General features: G+C 31.4%; 1 protein-coding gene across 9 annotated transcripts in view; it reads right to left on the reverse strand.

Moving 5' to 3' along the window:
* Cacna2d1 (calcium voltage-gated channel auxiliary subunit alpha2delta 1) overlaps positions 1 to 21,604 on the reverse strand; it is a 444,702-nt gene that overhangs the window by 180,575 nt on the left and 242,523 nt on the right. For all 9 annotated transcript variants that reach the window (XM_048786232.1, XM_048786240.1, XM_048786238.1 and 6 more), the window contains exon 5: positions 3,812 to 3,853. In XM_048786232.1, coding sequence (XP_048642189.1) covers positions 3,812 to 3,853 — 42 coding nt within the window. The remainder of the gene's footprint in view (positions 1 to 3,811; positions 3,854 to 21,604) is intronic.

The raw sequence follows: 21,604 nt of genomic DNA on the forward strand, positions 1-21,604 counted from the left end.
AATGATAGATATTCTCCTAGTCATGGGAGTTGTAAAATAAATTAGATTCTACTAATGCAAAATTCTTGGGGAAAGTAAAACAGTAAAAACAAAATACAAAAAAAAAAAAAAACTCAGGATTTATAATCTTTTAGTCTACTTCAGGTGGCATAACATTTTCAATAAAATTTTGTTCTCTGATACTTATATCACCACTGAACTATACTAAGGTCAAATTTACTAATTGACAATATTGTCTCAATATTTAGTATTCCAATTAGTTCCATTGCTTAGTTAGATGTTAGATTTTCATTTATGAGATGATACATTCACATTATACACTCTTAAATCACCAATTTTTAATAAAGGATATAACATTATATAATCGGGAAAAATAAAAGTACACAACTAAATACATAAGCAGAAAACCCAGGATGAAGAACAGGGATGATGAGCCAAAATCAAACTAAACCTATGTGATGGCATTATGATTTGTGAACACCTGAAATATAAAAACATCAAACAATACACATACAAATCTAGGATTAGAGCAGCCAATTAAACTTGCCTACATGGCAAAAGTTTTGGTGAGAACAAATCAACTTCATCATTCATGTAAGTCCCACTTCTTCAGATAAGTAATAACCTTTGAAAATAATTGTAAACACAGAAAATCCTGAAGTAGAATATCAAGTGCAACATTTCCTTATGAAATTTAAATACTTTTCACTGTAAAATAAATAAATTTCAGAAAACAGTTTGATCATAGTGATCAAAACGTGAAGTGGGAGAAATTAGAAAATGTATAAAATCTATTTTAAGGTAAGAGAATTTTTTCTCTAATTAAAGATTTTAATATGTTTAAATGACAAAAGTCATTTAGATGAGTGAGTGAAGTGTTAGCATTTGCTTAAATATCTCAGGAAAAGCAAATTGACGGTATGTACAGAAACTGGTAAGTATCTTCCAATCACTACCACCCGCACCCCTTCTCCCTTAAGTAACAAACCTCTATATTTTATTTGGGTATCCATGCCCATCCAAGTGGGGGAAAATTATCGCCTACATCCTCTTGCTATTATATGGTCACTAAGTTGTAGAGGGTGCAGAAAGAAGTGTCGAGGTGCAACCTCCAGAGCATGCTCTTGAAGGCAAAGGACTTGTCCTTCCTTCCCACTTACCTCCTCATTATCCAAAATGCAAATAAAAACAAAATTTCAAAAAAACAAAAACAAAATAATAATAATAATAAAAAAACATTGTAGACATAGGAGCATCAGTGTTGACAATAAACATTGAATAGGACAGCAGAAAACTAAAATAAGGACCTCAGGGCTTGCATGACTGTAAGTTGCCCTCTTAGCCCTTGAACTCAGAATGTTTAATACTGGAGTGAACTTTAGAGATCATCTGCACTGCCGTATCTTGCTTTGGATGGAAAAAAATAGTCAAGTATTATAAAAATTTAATGCCTATGGGCAGACACAGTTTTAAGACTATTCTAGTACATGAATTAGTCTCCAATTCCTAATCTAGTTCTTATTAAATAATAGTTTACAAATTATTTTGGCATTCTTACTATTTGTATAAAAAACATTGAAAAATTTTACAAATGCTTGCCAAAATTTTTAAGTTTGAAATTTAAAAGGTGACATTTCCTATTCAAGTTTTGATTAACTTTTCTACATTTCATCTTGGGCCTAAGAAAAGAGAATGTATAATTTTTATACACAAAATTCTAACTCACAGTAGTATTATCCATATTTTTTAGATGAGAAAAGACAAAAACACATCATATGTTCAATAAGTTCACTTCCATGACTTCATTTCTCAGACTGTTATTTGAATATCTAAATGAATATTTCTGTAGGTAAACTATGCAAGAAAACACTGTGTACAATTCAACTGTTCTATATACATAACTGTCCAATTTTCTACCTCCATTGGGCATGTATGTTTTGAAGTATTGTGATTGAAAATGGGGTAGTACTTACTAAAAAGTCATGTCTAGATTTGTGCATGATTATTAGAATCTTAGAAAAATGGCACATTTCTTTCTGTAAAAGAAAAATAACTTCCTAGTTTATAAGCAAATCTGAGAAGTAAATAAACTACTCTGTTGATATAAAAATATAACTTATTTTAGTACAGAAAAAAATGCATTTGCTGTATCAGTATCATTATCATGAGGCAACACTTACTTGGAGGTTTGCATATTAAAAAATCTATCATAATTCCACAAACTAAATGTTGAACAGAAGTTGCAATTTATAATAGACTGCCAGAAAGACTGACGATTCTACATGAATTTGCAATGACCATATAATTTTCAAATAGTAAATACTAATTTTGATGATGAAATAAACACTCTAAAAATGTATTTATTTTGACATCAATCAATATACTATTAAAACATTTTGTGTTAGCTGACAACTTATCTATAATAAGCCTCTACATCATGAAAATGACACATGCACTCTTCATAAGAAAAAACATATCACTAACAAACTACCTATATCTAGAGGAAAGAAAATAACTTTATAAACAACAGTTCCACATCTACAGATAAAACAATTTCATCCACATTGTTATTGTAAGAATTAAGAGAATTTGTGTAAGATGGTTTGCAGTCTGCAGGCAAATTTAGTGCACAATTAATTACATTATTCAGAAGTATTAGCAGCAGTGGTGCAATCTGAGAAGCTGTGACATTTCAGCAAAATATATTTTCTGTGTTTTCCAAAATTTTTTGACTACCAGCTCTACTTGTTTTTTTCTCTACATTCCCCTTAAGTCGTTGGGAGAAAAAATGCCATAAAATAGTATAGAACATTTTTTAAATTCAGATTTTAAAAATGTCTGAATGACACTAATAATTTGATTATATTCATTTTTATTTTGTTCACTGATATAGCCTAAGTTCATAGGTGAGTACTTAAAATACAGGAAGGCCATGACAAATGCTTTTGGATAAACAACTGTAACTAGATATATTCTTTTGCAAATGATCAAACATGTAAATTTAAAAACTTAAATGTATAATTTATTTTGTAATTTTGAAATATTTCCACCATATCTAATTAAAATGTCTCCTCAATGATTATCCAGAAGTGACAATATTAGAAGTAATTCATTAGTGCTGAAATAATTCATTTTCACAAATAATTTGAAAATGTCAATTAGAGTCATTCATTTAAAAAGTCCTAAGGATGAGGCTGTCAGTATAGTTTAGTGATAGAGCACTTACGTAGCAGAGGAGAAAAAGAAAGGAAGGAAGGAAGGAAGGAAGGAAGGAAGGAAGGAAGGAAGGAAGGAAGGAAGGAAGGAAGGCCTAACATGTAACCACTATGTTTCAAAGACTGGACAGTAGGGCCAGTTACAGAGCTTCTGGGGTATCTTTCACATTATAGTTGAAATAAATCATTCTCAATAATGTAGGCAGTTCACACAAGAAAAGAGGTAAGGTGGCCCTGGTGACAGGAGCCAGGAAGCAGAGGTGAATGGGATCTGATCTTTGTATTCAGCATTACCAATAGGATGCAGAGTATTCAAGGCAATGCACTGCATTGAGATATAGACAGAGTACAGTGGGAGTTCAGATCCAGAGAAACACATGGATTTCTACTTAGGAAAAAGCCAGTAACAGCTGGTAAAAACAACAACAAAAAAAAAAAAATCACATAAACACTAAAATTCATCATTACCTTGCTAGAACTAAAATTTTGTTCATGCTGTATAATGTTTTCTTAAAAAGTAAACCTACCAAGCTCAATTTGCTCTCTAAATGCAGTAATTTTAATTAAGAACTTAATGTAAAAATTTTAATACTCACATCAAGATCATCCTTGGCATTGTAGTAGACAACTTCATTGCTCTACAAGAAAGAAAAGAAGAGTGCTTTACTGAGTAGAATAAAACAGAATACTGGATCAAACACTATAAATATTTTAAGCATGTTTTAAACAATAAACTTCCCATAATATTCCTTTTTCAGTATATTCCACAGAAATCCATAAAGATCAGTCAATGTTTATAAGAACAGATTAAAACTGTATATCAGTGGTGTTAAAAAAGCACACCTTGCATTTGAGAAAAAAACCTCAGTATAGTACTGGAATCGTGTGTCAAATGCATTATTGACATCATGGATAAACACACACCTATATTAAGAAAAAACAGGATAACTTCAGAAGCAGGTAATACAAGCAGCGTACCAATATTCTGTTAAAAGTATGATTTAAAAAATACATACATAAATATATTTAAATCTCCAGTATTAAATGGATTCTTGAAAAATGTGTTATCTATGCAATATTGGTAGAAATTTCCTCATGAGATTTAGAAAGCAACTGGATCTAGATAGCAAAAAAAAAAAAAATCTGTTTATTTAAGGCACTGCAACTCTCATATTGAATCTAAGAGGTGATATGACATTGGATTTTCAGCAAGAATAAATATGAATGGGCAAATTTGCACATAAGTGTTGCAGAAATATACCATAAATATGAATTAGGGCTACAAATGGGGCTACAGAGGGACAATGGAAAAGGGAGGATGAATAAAATGATTGTCGAAAAACTTTAAATTCCTATTCTTGTGTCTGAGACCAGTGTGTGCACCACAAGAATAAAACACCTATGCTGGTTTCCCTTTTTTATCTAGACGTAGATGCAGTCCCTGTCTTTGGCAGTAATCTGAACACTCGGTAAGAATGTTTTTTCTCTACCTCTTAAATATCCACCAACACCAATATTCTAAAATTATATTAGAAGCAGACACAAAATATAGATTTTTTTTTAAGAAAAGAAAACATTGGGAAAACTTAGTAAATATATCTCAAAGTATATTTTAAAAATTGCTGGTTATTAATAGATGTCATGGAAAAAGTATTTAATAGTCATGGCATTAGAAAACAGCAACAATTGTCACTTGAGGGCAAGACTCCACAAAGCTTCAGTACATGACTGTACTTATAAATCTCTAAGAGAAAAAATATGTTTTGCTTTGTTTCCCAATTTGTTTGATACACAAGTCAGTCCCAGCCCTTTTTATTTGAAAAATACTCCATGAGACTCAAGATAAATAAAATATAGTTTTCTCTGAAGAACAAAGAATATCTATATGAATATTAGAAAATATGATTCATAATACTGAATGAAACTGAAGGACTAGAATTTCATTAGAATCGCTTTTTTTCCTTTTAAAAAATTAGAGCATTATATTTATACATGATATCTGAGTTGATTTTGACATAATTAGCATAAAATATAATTTACTCCAATTCAATCCCTAGTACACCCCTTACTCTCCACTCCTCCTACTCCCTGTTACCTTTCATCTATTCTACTGCTCTTCCTTCTTTTCATTTATAGGGTTTTTTTTAAAATTAGTACTTTATAGATACACATGAAAATAATGTACTATTTAATTTGTTTTTTTTGGGTAAAGAATAAAGTAGCTAGAACTGAACACGGTGGCACCTGCCTATAATCCCAGCAACTCAAGAAGCTGAAGCAAGAGGATTGCAAGTTCCAGGATAGCCTCATAACTTAGTGAGGCCCTGTCTCAATGTAAAACCTAAAGGCTGAAGTTACAGCTCAGTGGTAAAGCACACCTGGGTTCAATCCTTAAAATCAAAAAAATTTAAAAAAGAGGAAGTACATAACTAGAGTATTTTAATATGCACAAAAATTCTAATTCCTGAAATATTTCTTATACCACTTATTTTGTAACAGGAGTCAAGAGTCAAAATACCAAATCAGAACTCATCACATACACAAACCAAGAGAATTATCTAAATTCACCTGGGACCCTAACCTAATTACTAGTTTATTGATCCCACTTGCAACTCTGTAATTTATACTTAGGAGGCAATTTTCAGTTTAGAATATAGATTCTAACAAAAGTTATACGACTGAATAAGTTTATCTTCATTTTATACTTTATTTTCTTCCAAATGCTTGCTTATATTTACAGAACTAGAACATGAAGAAAACAAGGTGAAATAACAGTATATTTCAAGCACTTCTCCAGCATCACCTTTTCAACAGATACAAATTCACTTATACACACATCACTATGCCAAGAAAGGCACATAAGATAAATGCATCTACTCTTACTTCCTAGGTAAAAAAAAAAAAAAAAAAATGGCTATAGATCATTTACATAAGACAACCTGGGTTTGTCCTATGATTACACTTGGCTCACAGTGCTAGAACTAATAGATGAAACTGACAGGTCAGCTTTTCTTCTGTATATGAACATATGAAGAGTACTTATTAAACTGAAGATTAAGAGTTCCGCATACATAGGCTGTTGGAAGAGGATACAAGTGTGATAAAGAAATGCTATTATTGGGTTGGGCATGTGGCTTAGTGGTTGAGCACTTGCCTAGTATGTGTGATCCTGGGTTCAATCCCCACCATTACAAAAGAAAATAATAAACAAACAAATAGAAAAGAAAATGCTAGTATCCATTCTATCTCAGTATTTTCATTTGGTTAAGATCAATTGAAATTAAAATTAAAATTAATAAAATCTAACTTTGAGAATTTCTTAATTTTTTTTCCTTTTTAACCATACATTTTATACAAAACTCTGTTGCCTAATTTCTCTTTCAGAATCTGTATATTGCTAAAACTGTTGTCGAAAAGGTGTATTCCAAATTTTATTTAAAGTTCGCACAGCACTTTCTGGATTTAGGATGACACAATTATACAAGTTGATTTTTTAAAGACAACTTAAAAATGCAAATAGCACAAATATATCTAAATATAATTTGGATGTATATATATACACATATATATACACTACATAAAATATGTATAATACTATTAATATATGTGCATCTATGTTTAAATTAGACATAAAATCATACTATACGGTAAACTATCCATACTCCTTCATGTAGCTGGTATTTTATATCTCTGTTTTAAAATAGCTCTTTCTTAATACAATGTTCATTTCTCACATGGTCAAAACATAAATGCAAAAAGAATGAATGTGTTTTACAGAAAACATTAAAATGATAAAGCACTTAATCAACTGTGTGTGCTCAGGTTAAGAAGATGACAGACAGTGGATGCAACTGGATATGTCCAGTGTCTCATGACAAGGCTCCTTTTGGTTTAGGAACATTTTTGTTAACCTCACTATCATAAATATACCTTCACATCTTCAAGCTACAAACTTTTCTTATGCAGAATGCACATTATCCATTTATTACACATAACAGAAAAACATTAAGGATAAATTGACATAGGAAATCAGGATTTGAAGAAACTATAAACTGGCATTACTCAATCAATACAGAGCTCTTCCAGGGTAAAACGTCACTAAAATAAATGCAAACTTTCATAGAGCATTTGATTTTTCAGCCATTTAAAATATTTTTCCAGCCCCAGTTCATCGTATGTTCTTACAGAAAATTGTAAGGATTTATTTGGGATTTTGTTTATACTGTTTCAGAATTATTTGGCTCAGAAGTTATTAAAGTTTGAGAAAAATCATAATTGGGTGATTTTTTTATAAATAAAACTAATTTTTATTTATAGCCATCTTCTTTTTTTTTAATAGCCATCTTCTCTACTACATGAAAATATATATTAAGATGTGCTGCAATGTTGAACTAAATCAGTCTCCAGTAGAGTAATTCAAATAGCTGAATTACCAAAATACATCCAGAGTCAATCGTTAAAGGAATGGGATAAAAAACAATTCTAGGAAGGGGAATTATACACTGAATCAACCAAATTCTATGATCTGATGTTTTTATAGAGATGAGCTTTTGGTTAAAATGAACTCTGTGCTAAAGAAAATAAGAGGAGAAATTTTATAAATACAGTAAATACCTTAAGTGGGAAGAATTAAAGGAAAAGAGGCAAAGTCTCAGCTGAATTCCTTGTTTAATCATGTCCCCTTTCTTACATCCCACCGAGACTTTGTGCAGGAAGGTTTCTGGGTCACAGAATCAGCAGAGGGAGCCATATTCCATTCACACAAGAATTACACTGGTGACCTTCTCTGTGCTGTGTTCAAGAAACAATGATGAATAATATCTGCACCTAACCACAGGGACCAAGCTGTCACCCTTCAACTCATCTGTGGCGAGAAGATGATGCAACTAAGACAGTCATTCTGATCTGCTATATGTGAAAATTGCCTTATTATACTTGGATCACACTCCTACGTGAACTAAAATGCTCCAGTTTTCAAAATAAGTGAGAATTAAGTATTCCGGACACTTAAAACAGTCCCCCTCTGTTGATCAGTGAGATACAAAGAGAAAGAGAAACTTGCCTGTCCTTACTCAAAACTACCTCAATTCCTCCTCCAGAGAGTTCATGGGTATCCCAATATCACTGAATACTTTCATTAAAACTGTGGCACATAAGCTAACTGCCAGAGGCACAGGTTATAGAGTCTTATTTCTCTATTATCCTTCTGTCTAAATGATTTAATAAAAATTATTAAACATCATCTTAGAATGTAGTTCACATTCAAACGCAGAGGTTTTCAGCAAATTTCAGGGCATTATGCACAACATCATGGAATAAAGCCAGCAACCACCTCGAACTAGATTCTTGGATTAGTTAAACGTTTAGAGAGCTATTTTTCATAATTTAAGCTCCACCAGATGACAAGAACAAATTGTTTTGTTTCCAAATTTTAACCAAATAGTTTACTTATTTATTATTTCCTCAAAATGAATTGACCCAAATGGGTCCATGCTAATATAATACTTCTGCTGACTGAAATTTAAAACACCCCCTAGCAAGTTGAGAAAAAAAAATATTTTAGACTCCAAATATCTATTTGGAGTCAAAAATTAAACCTGGGCAAAATAAACTATTTCATCTTTAAAATGCATATTGTGAGTGACAGCTCTTTGCATGACATGTCTCTCTAAGCCAGCCACTGGTGAATAGTTTATGTGAAAAATCTAAGGCCTAAGTACCAAGCTTCTGTGTAGAAATAAGATGTTGCCAAAGATAAGACTAAAATATTGGAAATGAAAATTAGAATTTTATTATCAACATTTGAAATGTACAGCACATTCAACATTCAAACAGAGATTAACTTGCTGTCCAATTTGCTTATTCTCTTTTCTTGGCTATACCTTGGCTATGCACATGATCGACAACCTAACAAATTTGGGGCAGCTGTATTTTTCATTAATGTGGCTTTTTAAAAAGTATAGCATGCTCCTTGTAATTTTTATCACTCCTGAGTTCCAAATATGCAATCAGTTGAAAATTATGAGATACTCTTCATTAAAAATGAGTTATGTTAATGACTCCTGCAAGCCAAGACCATGTTGTTTAACTAAAATCATTCACAAGTCAAATTTTATTAATGTTGATAACACCAGAAAAGCATATTGATAGCAATTTGGCCCAGAAACCACTTATGTCAATACTTTTATGTTCAAAACAATTTCTGTACTGGCCACATGTCAACCAGCAGCTTGGTAGAATTGTGTGAATAAGAGAACCTAGGAACATGTGTATGTGTGGTTGTTTGTGCACATGGAAGATGTGAATATGAGCAAATATTTATAGGAATGTAGTCCTTGAAAAAATATTTTGCCACATAATTATAGGTGTTTGAAGTAAAGATCTCATGAACATGTTTAAGAAAATGTAGTTTAGAAAAAATAATGATGGGTACAGGTTCAGCTAGAGATCAGCATTGCCAGATTACAGAAGACATTTGGTAAATCTACCTTCACACTGTGTGACAGAGGATAATAAATGAGATGAAGCTGTAAAGTTTTTACTATGATGTGTGGTACACATAAATGTTGACAACTAATGTTTATATATGTAAAAAAGTAGAGCTATCCATATAATTTATCTGCTATGTATACATGATTTTTTTTGTGTGTGGTGCTGAGAATTGAACTGAGGGCCTTGTGCATGTGAGACAAGCACTCTACCAACTGAGCTATATTTAATTTTATTTTTTTAGATCAGTTTTTATGCTGTGAGTCTGTTTGACTTAAAGTACTTTCTTCAAAGATTCTATGCAGCAGAGTAGAGAAGAAATTGAATTGCTAACTGTTGCTATTTTTAATCTGGTAAACCAAATTAAATAATAGGAAAAATACAACAGAAGTGATAACTAATTGATGATTCCATATGCATCCTGGTATTGAGGTATTGAGGTGTTTGAATTTCTCTGATTCTAAACATTTTATTTCTATCCCTTCATCTTCTTTATATATAAATCTTTATTTACTCTTACCAAAAAAAATTTCAGTCTTGTATTAAACAAAAGTTTGCTTGTCCATCCAATACCCAAAATATGTAATCTTGTTGGAGGAAATGACGCAGTTAAATCAGATGTTGTCATATTTTAAAAAATAATAGACATGAAGATTTGCTAAACTTGGTAATATTTTTTTTTCCTGTTTAGAAACTATGCTGTCTTCGAGAATGGCTTATTTCTTAAAAAGAAAAATCATGTGATTCTATGTGGCTAGCAAATCCTACCATCCTCTTCTTTGACCATAGCAATTAGTAAATGCCTACAACTACCAAATAATAGTATTTGATTTTCCTGTTCTTCTGCAGAAATAATGGGTCCAGGGGTAGTTACAGTGGGAAAAGCTGAAACTAGTAAAGGCTGCATCTATCCAAGCCAGAGGCTAGCTCCTTCCATTGACTTCATGATTAAAGGACCAATGATTTATAAAGTTCTTGTTAAGCCAGTTTAGAATTTGGATTCTATCTTCTGCAATTACTAGTACTTATAGAATGCCACAGTCCCTACAATGATTTATCCATCCCAGTTTTCTGTTACTAATTGTCAATGACATTTGTTTGAACTCTAATTTCCAATGGGGGCAATATAAGAATATAACTGTTTCATAATCAATGCCCAATCCATATCCTGGATGCTACTCCATCCTGATTCCTTAAAGATCACAGGACTCAACATCTATGTCCTTTCTTGTGTCCATCTTTTAAATCAAATTCTGGTGGTTTGCAAAATGTGAACAAGATTTGAGAAATAAAACTTCAGTTGTGTTCTTACATAAAAATTTTGTCTAGAATTTAAAATTCTAGCAGAAAAATTTTAGAAAATCAATGAAAACAAGGGCTCAAAAACATTTACCTCAAATACAAATCCTTTTAATATTTTTCTGACAATTTTATAATCATCTTTCTGACAAAGTTACTTAGCACCAACTAAATATTTAGTGAGCAATATATCAGCAAGTCATTTTAAAACTTACTTCTTTCCCTTTTTTCGTATCAATTATCCACTAGTTTTGTCTGCATCATAAAAATTAAATAACTATACATTTGAACTCTATGCTTGAATATCACAATTTCTTTAAAAATATGATATCAAAATACTATCATTAAGGTGTTGTTCAATAATCCATGGGCTATAATGATAAAATATAAATCTATTTCTTCTTTGAACTCTTAATTTTTGTTTTAATAATAATTACATTTTGAGCTTTCTACCATGGCAAGCTCTGCATTGGAAACATAATCATATATATATATATATATATATATTTTTAAAGAATATATTGCTACCATTAGAGAAATGCAAATCAAAACTACTCTTGAGATTTCATCTCACTCCAGTCAGAATGGCAGCCATTATGAAGACAAATAACAATAAGTATTGGCAAGGATGTGGGGAAAAAGCTACAGTCATACACTGCTGGTGAGATTGAAAAAGGTGCAGACAATATGGAAAGCAGTATGGAGATTTCTTGGAAAATTGGAATGGAACCACTATTTGACCCAGCTGTCCCTCTCCTCAGTCTACACCCACAGGACTTAAAAACAGCATACTACAGGGATACAGCCACATCAATGTTTATAGCAGCACAATTCACAATAGCTAAACTGTGGAACCAAGCTAGATGTCCTTCAATAGATGAATGGATTAATACACACACACACACACACACACACACACACAATGGAATATTACTCAGCAATAAAGGGAATAAAATCATGGCATATGAAGATAAATGGAAGGTGTTAGAGAAGATAATGCTAAGTGAAGTTAGCCAATCCCAAAAAAACAAATGACGAATGTTTTCTCTGATATAAGGAGGCTGATTCATAGTAGGGTAGGGAGGGGGAACATGAGAGAAATAGACAAACTCTAGATAGGGCAGAGGGGTGGGAGGGGAAGAAAGGGGATATGGGGTTTAGAAATGATGGTGGAATGTGATGGATATTATTATCCAAAGTACATGTATGAAAACACAAATTGGTGTGAATATTCTTTGTATACAACCAGAGATCTGAAAAAGTGTGCTCTATTTGTGTAATAAGAATTGTAATGCATTCTGCTGTCATATATAAATAAAAAATTAATTTAAAAAATAATATATTGCTAAAGATAAATCATTATCAATCTCAGTTTTGTGGATTGTAAAGGTAAGATTAAGAGTAGACAAACTGAGTTTAACACAGGTCTTTATATCCCCAATCTGTTATTATCAATACAGGAATGACCTGCTTTGGGGAGATAGTTAATTCCTTATATGCTCTACATAATTCACCTAAAATAAATAAAGGTAATGTTTACTCTTCTAAATACATTCATTTTATGTTATTAACTTTGTTTTATAATCTGTGTTAAAATGTGAATTGAATTTCATTAGCCTTATTGGAAAAACAAAATTGGAAAATAATTTTGGTATATTGTAATGTACTTCTTTAGTTTTACATTTATTCCTGAGATAATTCCCATGGTATATTTGTAAAATTATAGTTTTAAAAAAAGTTTTGTTGTGGTATTTGTAAAATGCAGACAAAGTATTCCCTAATAACTGACCCAGCATGTTAGCCAACCTATAAGCCAAAGTTACTTAAGAGGAGTGGTCACAGAAAAAGATAATAGATCCATGTGTCTCTATTATGTTTAATTACCTAATTTCAAAAGGAGTTTGCAGCCTAAAGCAGTGCTATGAAACTATTGACATAATCAGAAATAATTGTAACATTCACCAAAAGAAAATGTTAATTACTTCAACATAAAAGAAGTGTGTTTAAAAAGAAAGAGAAGATTAAATTATTCCAGTTTGAGTAGAGACATTGCTTGGAATGTTGTACTGCTATTTAATAGATTGATGGATGAATAATTGAATATCACAAGCCTATAAACTATTAGAAAAGCAAGACTAAAACAATAAAGCTAGCATTTGTAGACATGTGTGTGCAAGGACACATACACACACAAAAAAAAACATATCACTGCAGAGAAAATACACAGACATTGCCAAAAGTTTCACATAAGCTAAAACACTGACAAGTTTCACTCCCATAACAAATTACAAAAAAAAAATGTAAATACACGTGATTTCAGTGTTCCTTGGTTCTTGAACCTCAAAAAAAATCCACCCTTGTTAAACATTAAAAGCAATATCAATTTATTTCTTCATCTTATAAACTTTAATAGGAATCTGCCTACAAGCTATTCTGGTGCTTCAAATTATATCAATAAACATACGACTTAAATCATAGGAGTAAAATAAAAGTAGAATATGAGAATATAAATATATTATGTTCCATAGCACAAAATCTCCAGGGAAACTCAGTCCAAAATTAAACCCACACATCAATAATGCCAAGAAATTTGCTCTAATCTCCTTTAATCTGTAACTTCATGGAAGCTTTAGGTATAATCATCTAAAGCATAAATATTTAAGCCACCAAAATATTTCAACTTTTATGCTTCCCCTTGAGTTAGACCAGCCACATCTTCTTGACTCATGATCAAATTAATAGCATTTTATCATAATATGATATCCTGGCAATAAAATTTTGTCAGTTTGTCCAATGGAATCATTAGCACCACCTTTCCAAATTAATCACTATCAACCTCAGAAAAATCATGATTCTAAGACAAAGTATAATGACTCACATTATTGTCAATTAATTATTAATTGTAAAATAATCTGGTTAAAATTAAGACCTCAAAAGACACTAAACTGTTTATCACTACACCAATTTAACTTATCTCTTATTGGACATTAAGAATTATATAGGATGGAAGAGAGAGGATAAGAGACATTCACTATATGTCTATTATAGGATAGAATTTAACCTCACAAAATATTTTAGATATGCAATAAGTATTATCTTTTTAAAAATGATATCAATAAAAATTTCATAAACATTATACTATATTGATCTTTAGATTTCTTTCTCTTCTCCCTCTCCATTCTCCACTATTGAGACAAAGGGTTTCTGACCATAGATGAAAAGAGATAACAGTAAAACAAATATGTTACTGTTTAGCTTGGATATCATATACTAGGTTTAAGTCCCTTTAAGGAAATAGTCTCAAAATCCAGGCTTAATAAAGCAGAAAGTAAACATTTTTTAAATACATACAACTTTATATATAAGAACACAGCTAGGAAGTCTAAATTCATTTTATCTTGTACAACAAGGTCTCTATGGACTGTATCTACAGTTATTGTAGATTTGGCTCACCGAAAACAGACACTAAGACAAGGACTTGAGCACAGGGAACTTGTGAAGCAACCCCAGGGAACACTAATAGGATAGTGGAAAAGCAAGACAAAAAGCAAAGAAATGAAAATCATGGTGTGTTTAAAGAAAAAGAAAAAAGAAAGAAAGAAAGAAAGAAAGAAAGAGAGAGAGAGAGAGAGAGAGAGAAAGAAAGAAAAAAAAACCTGGAGCCTTTGTGATACTATAGAGCATCATACAAAACTCTTCCATCCAAAGAGTAAGAAGTCTGCTCTAGTATCCATTCACACCGGCTATCATTGGTTGGGAGGATTCTCTCCTGCACAATCAAGGCTGTGAAGAAATCCTTCAAAGGCCAAGATTTGCAGGAAGACGCTGGAGGAATGTATAGGAGTAGAATAGAACATGCATGCAGGTTCCTGGGCACTGAGATGCAGGCAGGGAACTAAGAGCATCTACTGTAGGCATACAGTAAATGCTTTAAAATAGTTACTGAGCACATGATTAAGTCAACTAAATGATTTTCAGCACTGACCAGCTGGATGAATGACTTTGCTAAGGCTTTGGGTTCCTCCTCTGTAAAATGATGATTTAGTTGATAAATATGGTCTCTAGAATACTTCCATTTGTATGTTGTGAAGTTTCCCCTGAGTGATTGTTTTGTTTAGATCACAGAAGCAGTCTTAGTATCTGGATCTATCTATTGTTTTCTGTGAGCCTTTGATTAGTATGCTTCTTTTTCTGGTGTGCATATTCAACAGAATGCAGAGATGTCTTTCTGTTTTGAGAAACAAAGGCAAAGTTTTTCCTTTTTATTTGAAATCTCTGACATCTTCTATAGAAGCATGTACAACTGCAAGACCAACCTCTAATCATTGTTTTTCTTTTGATCTTAAAAGGTCAATTCAAAGGATATTCATTTATCCTTGAAAATTATAACTGTGTTTCTGAGGGATAGCTGTTTAAGATAACATTCTCAACCTCTTTATACCTACCATACACAATCTGGCAATCTCTCCACATGGCATATATTAACGATAGAAGATCAACCACTGCTATCTTTTTATTAACATAATGAAATAACAGTCATTTATATGTAAAATAGAAATCAGTGGTTTTTTTTTTTTTTTTAAAGTCAAGGTTAGTGTATTTGTTCTACTTGTCTGCAAAAATAATTGCTAAAATTGTAAAGAAAGGAATGCTACTGCAGAAGAAATAAAAGGACTTTTTTTTTTAGAGGCACTCCATTCTATCTGAATAATACATAGTTGCTTTGGAAACAAGTAAAAATCCCTCTATTTCATTAGCCTAGTTTTAGTAACTGTATCTAATTAAGTTACATTTCAAAGAATGTTTTAAATTCAAATTGTTCACTGATTCAGATATAACTTGTCCCTAATTAAAACATGCATGATTGTTAAAATGTTAATTTCTGAAAGCAAGAATCTAAGATTCTCAACAAATCCTAAGAACTCCTCACAGTGCTGATTACATTGTATACTTAATTTCATCTGCTGTCCAAACTAAAAGAAAAAAAAAATTCTGTGGACCATGCTTATTTCTCAGGCAGATTTTAATAAATTAGTCATTCTAATTTTATATGGTATTTTTTAAGAAAATGTAATGCTTTTGCTTTAGAGTATTAAATAAAAATCTTTATGTTATCCAAACATCATAGACAAATTGCCCCCAAGACTGACAGAATGATGTAATACAATTATGAATAATTGTCAAGTAAAAAGGTTCACATTTCACTCCTAGGTCCAATTCTTGGCCTGTGACAGTAAAGGGATTAACCCAGCCAAAGTTGTTTTGTCTTCTCATTATCAATTGGGCAAAGAACTTGAACTTCAAACAGTTGCAATTGTAACTTAACCTTAACATTTATCGGAAAGAATTTTTCAGATTTTAAGGAGATGTGTATGTCTAAATAATGTTATCTAGAATTCAATTTTAAGACCTTCATATAATCATAATCAAGGCCCTTATTTAAATATGTGTAATACATTTGTCTAATACAGTTACAAATAGAATAAAAGAAGGTTGAAACATCAAGTAAAAATTTCTAAATGCTAAAAAAAGATTTAATTAAGCTAAGCATAAGAACAGTATAAAAAAGACATTGGGTTTTTTTTGTTTTGTTTTGTTAGGAAACAAAATCACTTGATTAGCCAAAGGGTTTACCTAAATTACTTCAATATTAAGAAGCTGGTGTCACTTCTGGAGAGAACAAAAATATTGCAGAGACATGGAGCCAATTACAGAGTTGTCTACTTTTTAAACTATGATTGCAAATGTGTTGTGGAACAAAGGAACACCATCAACATAGTCATCTTTTGATCATGTTGACTTCTTTCCTAGCACATAAGAAACCCTGTCTGGAAAATATTTTACATTTAAAGAATCAAGCAATTTCAAAGGCAATATCCAGGTGAGAAGAATGAACAGAATATATTAGCACCTAATTAACCTTCACAGACACCAGAACTTATTTCCTTTCTACAAAATTGGAAGACTTAAGTTTTTATTCCAGTATACTTTATATATTGATTACTCATGTGGATTTTTTTATTTAATAAAAAAAATAACAGATCTAGAAACACCATAAGGGAATAAATAAATGAGTTGACAGCAGATCAAATAAAATTATCATCAAAATTCTAAACCTAAATGCATCAAACTATATATCATCAAGGTAGTGACACAATAATATAAGATAAACAAAAAATATTAATCAAAGCTGATGGGTATTAATATTTCCTTTCACCATCAAGTAAATAATACTAAAACCAGTTTAGGTAATTGGCCTAATATTGCTTAGTAGTTGCTTTAGAGAAAGCAGATCTTAGGCTTTTTTTTTTTTTTTCATTTTTGGTCCTGGGGATTGAACCCATGTGTGCTTAACCACTGAGGCACATCCCAGTATTTTTCTTTTTTTTTTTTTTTCTTTTGGCAGGGACAGAGTCTCACTAAGTTGCTGAGGCTGGCTTTGAACTTGCGATCCACTTGCCTCAGCCTCTTGAGTCACTCAGTCATGTGGCACCATTCACACAGCAGGTTCTTTTTTTAAAAAAATGAGAAAATATCTTTAGTTTTAAATTATTATTTTTTTGTTGACTGATAAATTTGTGTGTATTTACCACATGATATTTTGAAATATTTATATAGATGTGTACATACTCATGTACACACACACATATACACACATAGTGGAATGACTAAATCTACCTGATTAGCACATGAGATACTTATATAGTTATTTCATGGTTTAAGAAAACTTAGCAATCATTCAACATTATGAAAGAATATAATATTTAGAAAATGATATTATATATACCATAGATTTGACAAACACAGGATACTCTGAACACAGAAAATTAAATCTAATAATAAAAATAATAAAAATTTTGTTTACTAAAAGTATATTCTAAATTTACACAAACAATATACTTGTTTATCAGAAATTCGAATGTTACTAGGGCATCAGATATTTTAGGTATTAAATCTGGCAATCTTAATTTATACTATTGTGTCATATATGCATATATAGTTATTTTTGAAATTTTTTAAAAAATTAATGCTATTTCATGAATTCTTAAGGGAAAGAAGGATGCTTTATTACTGACCACTAGCTTTACAATTAAATCTGAAACAATACAGTGAAAAGGAGTAACATCACGCCTGTGTGCATATTTTGTGAATTTTTTTTAAATTGTTAATAAAATATATTATATGTTTCAATAGTACTTTCAGTTTATATAGAGAAAGTAATTATAGAGCTTTGTTCATTTAATTCTCACTTTGAAATACACTAAAGCAATATTAAAATGGTTGCACTGATAATTTAGTAGCAGCTTACCAATTTTTGATGATTTGAGAAAACTCAGAAGAGGCTGTAACCTCTGTAGCACCACTGATTACCTTGGCCGACTTCCACAGCCTGACCAGCCAGGCAGTTGCATGATATGTTCCAACTATAAATTGTGTGATTCTTCTAAACTCACACACTAGGTCAAATACATGACTTTGCCATGGAGAGGCCATTCCTGATATCAAAGGTGCATGAAAAGCTAAGCTTTTGGCAGATCCTATAATCTGTCTAAAGTGACTCTTAGGTAATTTTCTTCCTTTTTGAAGTTTTTATTGTTTTTTTTTTTTCATTGTTATTGTTGAGATGACTCGAAGACTATATTCCTTGGGGAGTCATGAAAGAATTTAGATATATCCAAGAAAAAATTCTGAGCACTTACAATTTATAAGCTAACAGCAAACCAGCCATTTATAAATGAAACAAAGCTATCCTGAAAGAGCTATGTGATGCATTATATAGGATTCACAACATAAATATGTATTTTTTTAGATTTTTATCTCCAATAAGCTGGTTGCTTAGTTTACACATTCAAATTCAAATCTCTGTAAGTAGAAGAAAATTGTTCAATTGTACAACTGAAAGCTGTTTGCTGTACCATTTTTTGTTCAATCTTCATTGAAATTATTTTTGGATCTAGAATGGTATTTAAAACTGAAAATTAGGTCAACAGGTATAATAGACTACATGATATTCATATGTATAATATAATTTTATTTGGGACAACATATCATATTTTAAAACTCCAATGCCTTAAAGCTTTTACCTGTAACTTTCATTGATGTTTGTATGACCACCCCTTTATATTTAACTGACCAGTCATCGACTTATAACTAGACTATTTGTAGGGTTATCAATACAGTTGAATTCAAAAGCTCTAATAGAGATTTTTTAAAATTCTTCTATCTACCAAGTCTCAGGAAACATCACTGATCTAAGACACATGGTTCTACTCTTCGAGCAAATGACAAAAAAACATCTATTGAACTGGACAGTTAAAATAAATATTTCAGCAATAATAATTAAAATGAAACTCTTAGAAGGAGGGAAAAGATAGCTGTTACAGAGCCTGTAATCCTGTAATTAAGCATTAAATTTAGCCTTAAGCGTCTTGACAGACTGGGAAAAAAGGAAATGATGATCACTAGCATCATTGTCCTTGTCTAATGAAAAGGATAAATGAGATTTTGCCTTGAGCAATAAGCTTCTTCATGTAATCAAAGCCTGCAGAACAGTGAAAAATAATGGGCATAGAGTCAAAGGGGTTTTCTCAGCAAACACCAAAAATTCTTCAAATAGTCTGCTTGTCTGTACAGACCTACATTCACATGAGAACATATTCATAACAAGTATTATACATTTGTATATAAGACATTGGACAAAATCTAATGTTGTCTTTTGTTAATATTTTAAGTATTTGTAAGCACAAAACTATAAGTGAAATGTTTGAATTAATGTTTTTTTCTACACGTAAAAACAATAGAGAACCTGAAAAAAACAGCAGACATTTTCCTTTAAAGTAGTGGAAATAATAAGCTATGTACCAAAAAAACAAACAAACAAACAAAAAACACATGCTCACATAAATGTTGAAAAGAATTGTGCCAAACCTAAAAAGGTATAAAATGTGATTCAAACAATGAATGGCAGTTGGCATTTAGTCATCTAGTAAACACAGGTATAAAAAATAATAAAAACAGTGTGGTGTACATTTATTGGTTATTTAAAATGAATTTCTAATAATAAAAATAATAAAATTCATCTCATGAATCACAAATATTATGAACATGTACAGTCTTATTATTTAATATGAAAATCTATACCATCTCCTGAAATACAAATATTATGAATATGTATAGACTTATAATTTATAGAGGAGGAAACATGTTCAATTTTTTTAGTAAGCACCAAAAACAAAATTAGAACACTGTCTATTTAACATCCAGGTTCACATGACTTCCTCTAGAGCAAATTAACTTCCTTTTTCATTTACTAAGGAAATACTACCATATTAAATGAGAGTCCTTAGTATGGGGATACTAAGTTTTTAATCTTTCAACTTCTGTCTAAAAATGTTCTCTCCTGATAAGCTTCCCAGGTGGTTTTGGTTTTGTTTGTTTGTTTGTTTTATTTTTTGCCATTAGCCAAAGAAAATAGTTCATCAAAACTAGAATTTATTCCAAAGTGTCTACATGCTTCAAGTCTCCCTGACCAATTATTGTAAACTCTAATGCCCAGGACATGAAGGAGAAAAAAATAAATAAATAAATAAAGAGTGAAAGGAGAGAACAGGATTTCATCAGCATGAAGAAAGGCTGTGAGGAATTACTGTCTTTGTTACTGGATGCTTCCCTAGACAGCAACCCAAATAAACAGCTGAAAGCTGAGAAGCACAGTGACAAAACTCAGCAAGAGCCCACATGTAGAGAGAAATGCATGCAGCAGAGTATAGTCACCTAGAAACAATCAACAATCACATGTTAACATCATTACTTACACCCTCATCTAGCTCTTATAACACTCAATTTACCAAAAAAGAAAAACATAAAGAAACTTTTAACTGTTTTTAAAACTACAAATCAGTTTTCGTATCACTAAAGTGCTAATACATAAAATCTAAAACGTATATTATACCCTGAAATATAATTATGTAGTACATATATATATGATACATATATATAATACGCAGATACACATATATTGATATAGATATATTGATATACACTTTACCCCAGTACCAGGGATTGAATTGAATCCTGGGCCTTGCACATGCTAGGTAAGCACATACTGCTGCATATGTGTCCCCAGTGCTTTAAAAACTACTTCCAAATAAAATATGTTGGTACCTAAGGTGGTCCACTTAATTTTCCATACTTTCCTTTTAATTCAGAAAACCTTGCTTTTAAATTTAGTTACTGTCAGTACCCACAATATCTACTTGTTTAATTACTTGTTTGGTTGACTCTGTTTACTCTTAAAGTTTCTATTTATTTTGGGTATTGCTTATCCCAGCAGGAAGGCCTTTGTAACCAAACTGCTCTTCACAAATAAAGCCCCAGGGGAGCCTGAAAGCAGCTAAAGTTAAAGGACCACTATGGATCAGGTTTCCAAGGAAGAAGGTGGAAATCAATCCTGAAGCAACCTGGAACTAAATTCTCAAATTTTCTGTGATCACTTCTTACTCTATATAGAGAAAATAAATTACATTCCTTTTCCATTTGGATTAACAGCATCTCTCTCTCTCTCTCTCTCTCTCTCTCTCTCTCTCTCTCTCTCTCTCTCT

This window comes from Marmota marmota, unplaced genomic scaffold (assembly GCF_001458135.2).
Source record: "Marmota marmota marmota unplaced genomic scaffold, marMar, whole genome shotgun sequence".
NCBI classification, from domain to species: Eukaryota; Metazoa; Chordata; class Mammalia; order Rodentia; family Sciuridae; genus Marmota; species Marmota marmota.